The sequence below is a fragment of the Phaethon lepturus genome, unplaced genomic scaffold, assembly GCF_000687285.1.
Source record: "Phaethon lepturus isolate BGI_N335 unplaced genomic scaffold, ASM68728v1 scaffold54130, whole genome shotgun sequence".
NCBI classification, from domain to species: Eukaryota; Metazoa; Chordata; class Aves; order Phaethontiformes; family Phaethontidae; genus Phaethon; species Phaethon lepturus.
Window position 1 is genome coordinate 2,687 of NW_010513648.1, and position 1,231 is coordinate 3,917.

Below are 1,231 nucleotides of genomic sequence, written 5' to 3' on the forward strand. Positions count from 1 at the left end.
AAGACAATAAGCTTACCAAAGCAAAAATCTTAGTCCCTCTTGCTCTGGAAGAGAACTGGGTTTTGTTCATAGGTTTAAAGATACTGACAGTAATAAATCTTTCTATGAAGGGACACAGTGATTGTCTGTCATGTTCTACAATAACAGAATATTAACTTAGGAGACAGACCTGCATGGGCTATAAATGCACTGTGAAACCATCATGATGTCTGCATACATGGGATCTGTGTTTAGACAAACAGCTGCTTGTCACACATACATAAACTTGGGGCTTGGAAGTCAGAAGTTCTATCTTCATGTAGTAAAATGAACGACTCCATAAAGACATGTCAGAATAACTTTTAACCTGATAAACGTTGGTTTGTTTTAAATTTGTTACTGTACTTGATTTTGCTTTAAAAAGCCCCCTGTCAATGTGTGAAGCACACATTCCCTCTGAAGTAGCCCAGCCTCACAAGAAGGAAAAAGAAGAGTTATAAACAGCTAGTGTTTAGAGGTGGGACACAAAACGTGGAAGCAGAATCCTATTGTTCACACAGCAACTGGAAACATAGCAACAGGCTTTTGCTCATTCCCTGTAGGGAATTCCATCACCCACCATGTTCTCTGCAGTAGTTAAGAGAGCACTGAAGGGAAACAGTGTTGTTTTTCCTCTTCTTCCCACACTATCTGCTTTGCTGCAGGTACTGATGTGTGAACATGTTGAGTTCACTGTCAAGCCAACCGGCTTTATTCCTGCAAGGACAAAAAGTCTCCATTAGGTGAGTAAAATAGCTCTTCTGAAGCCGATCTGAAAGAAGCATGACTAAAATGAGTAAACAGCAAGGCATGGAGAGGCCAGAGGTCCATTCCACAATGCTGCTACCATTCCTTGCTCTTCCTCAGGTCAGGAACACTTGCCTGCTAACAGTCCCTAGGTTTTGAGGTTCAAACTGAGATCTTGGCCACAACTTCACATTGGTCTTACTGTGTAGATAAGGAATGTTTGAAAAATTCTTCCTAACAGCCTTTGCAGGGTGAAGAAAAATAGCAGACAACTGTGTACAAAGGCAAGGGTGAGACTTTTTGTATGATTTTATAATAGCCTGAAGGCGTTCATAGGAGTAGAGGACTGTACCTTTTGATAACAAACCAAAAACAAGAAGGAAAAGGCATTCTGTAAGACAGAAGATTTAAATTACTGCTGAGAGTACATGGGAAAGTACATACTGAAAGGGAACATGATCTGGTA

The 1,231-nt window shown here is 40.5% G+C and overlaps 1 protein-coding gene across 1 annotated transcript in view; it reads right to left on the reverse strand.

Moving 5' to 3' along the window:
* Positions 1–388: 388 nt before the first annotated feature.
* The window catches only part of MFN2 (mitofusin 2), a 10,300-nt gene continuing 9,457 nt past the window's right edge, over positions 389–1,231 (reverse strand). The window contains exon 17 of the mRNA XM_010290508.1: positions 389–735. Coding sequence (XP_010288810.1) covers positions 666–735 — 70 coding nt within the window. The 3' untranslated portion in view covers positions 389–665. The remainder of the gene's footprint in view (positions 736–1,231) is intronic.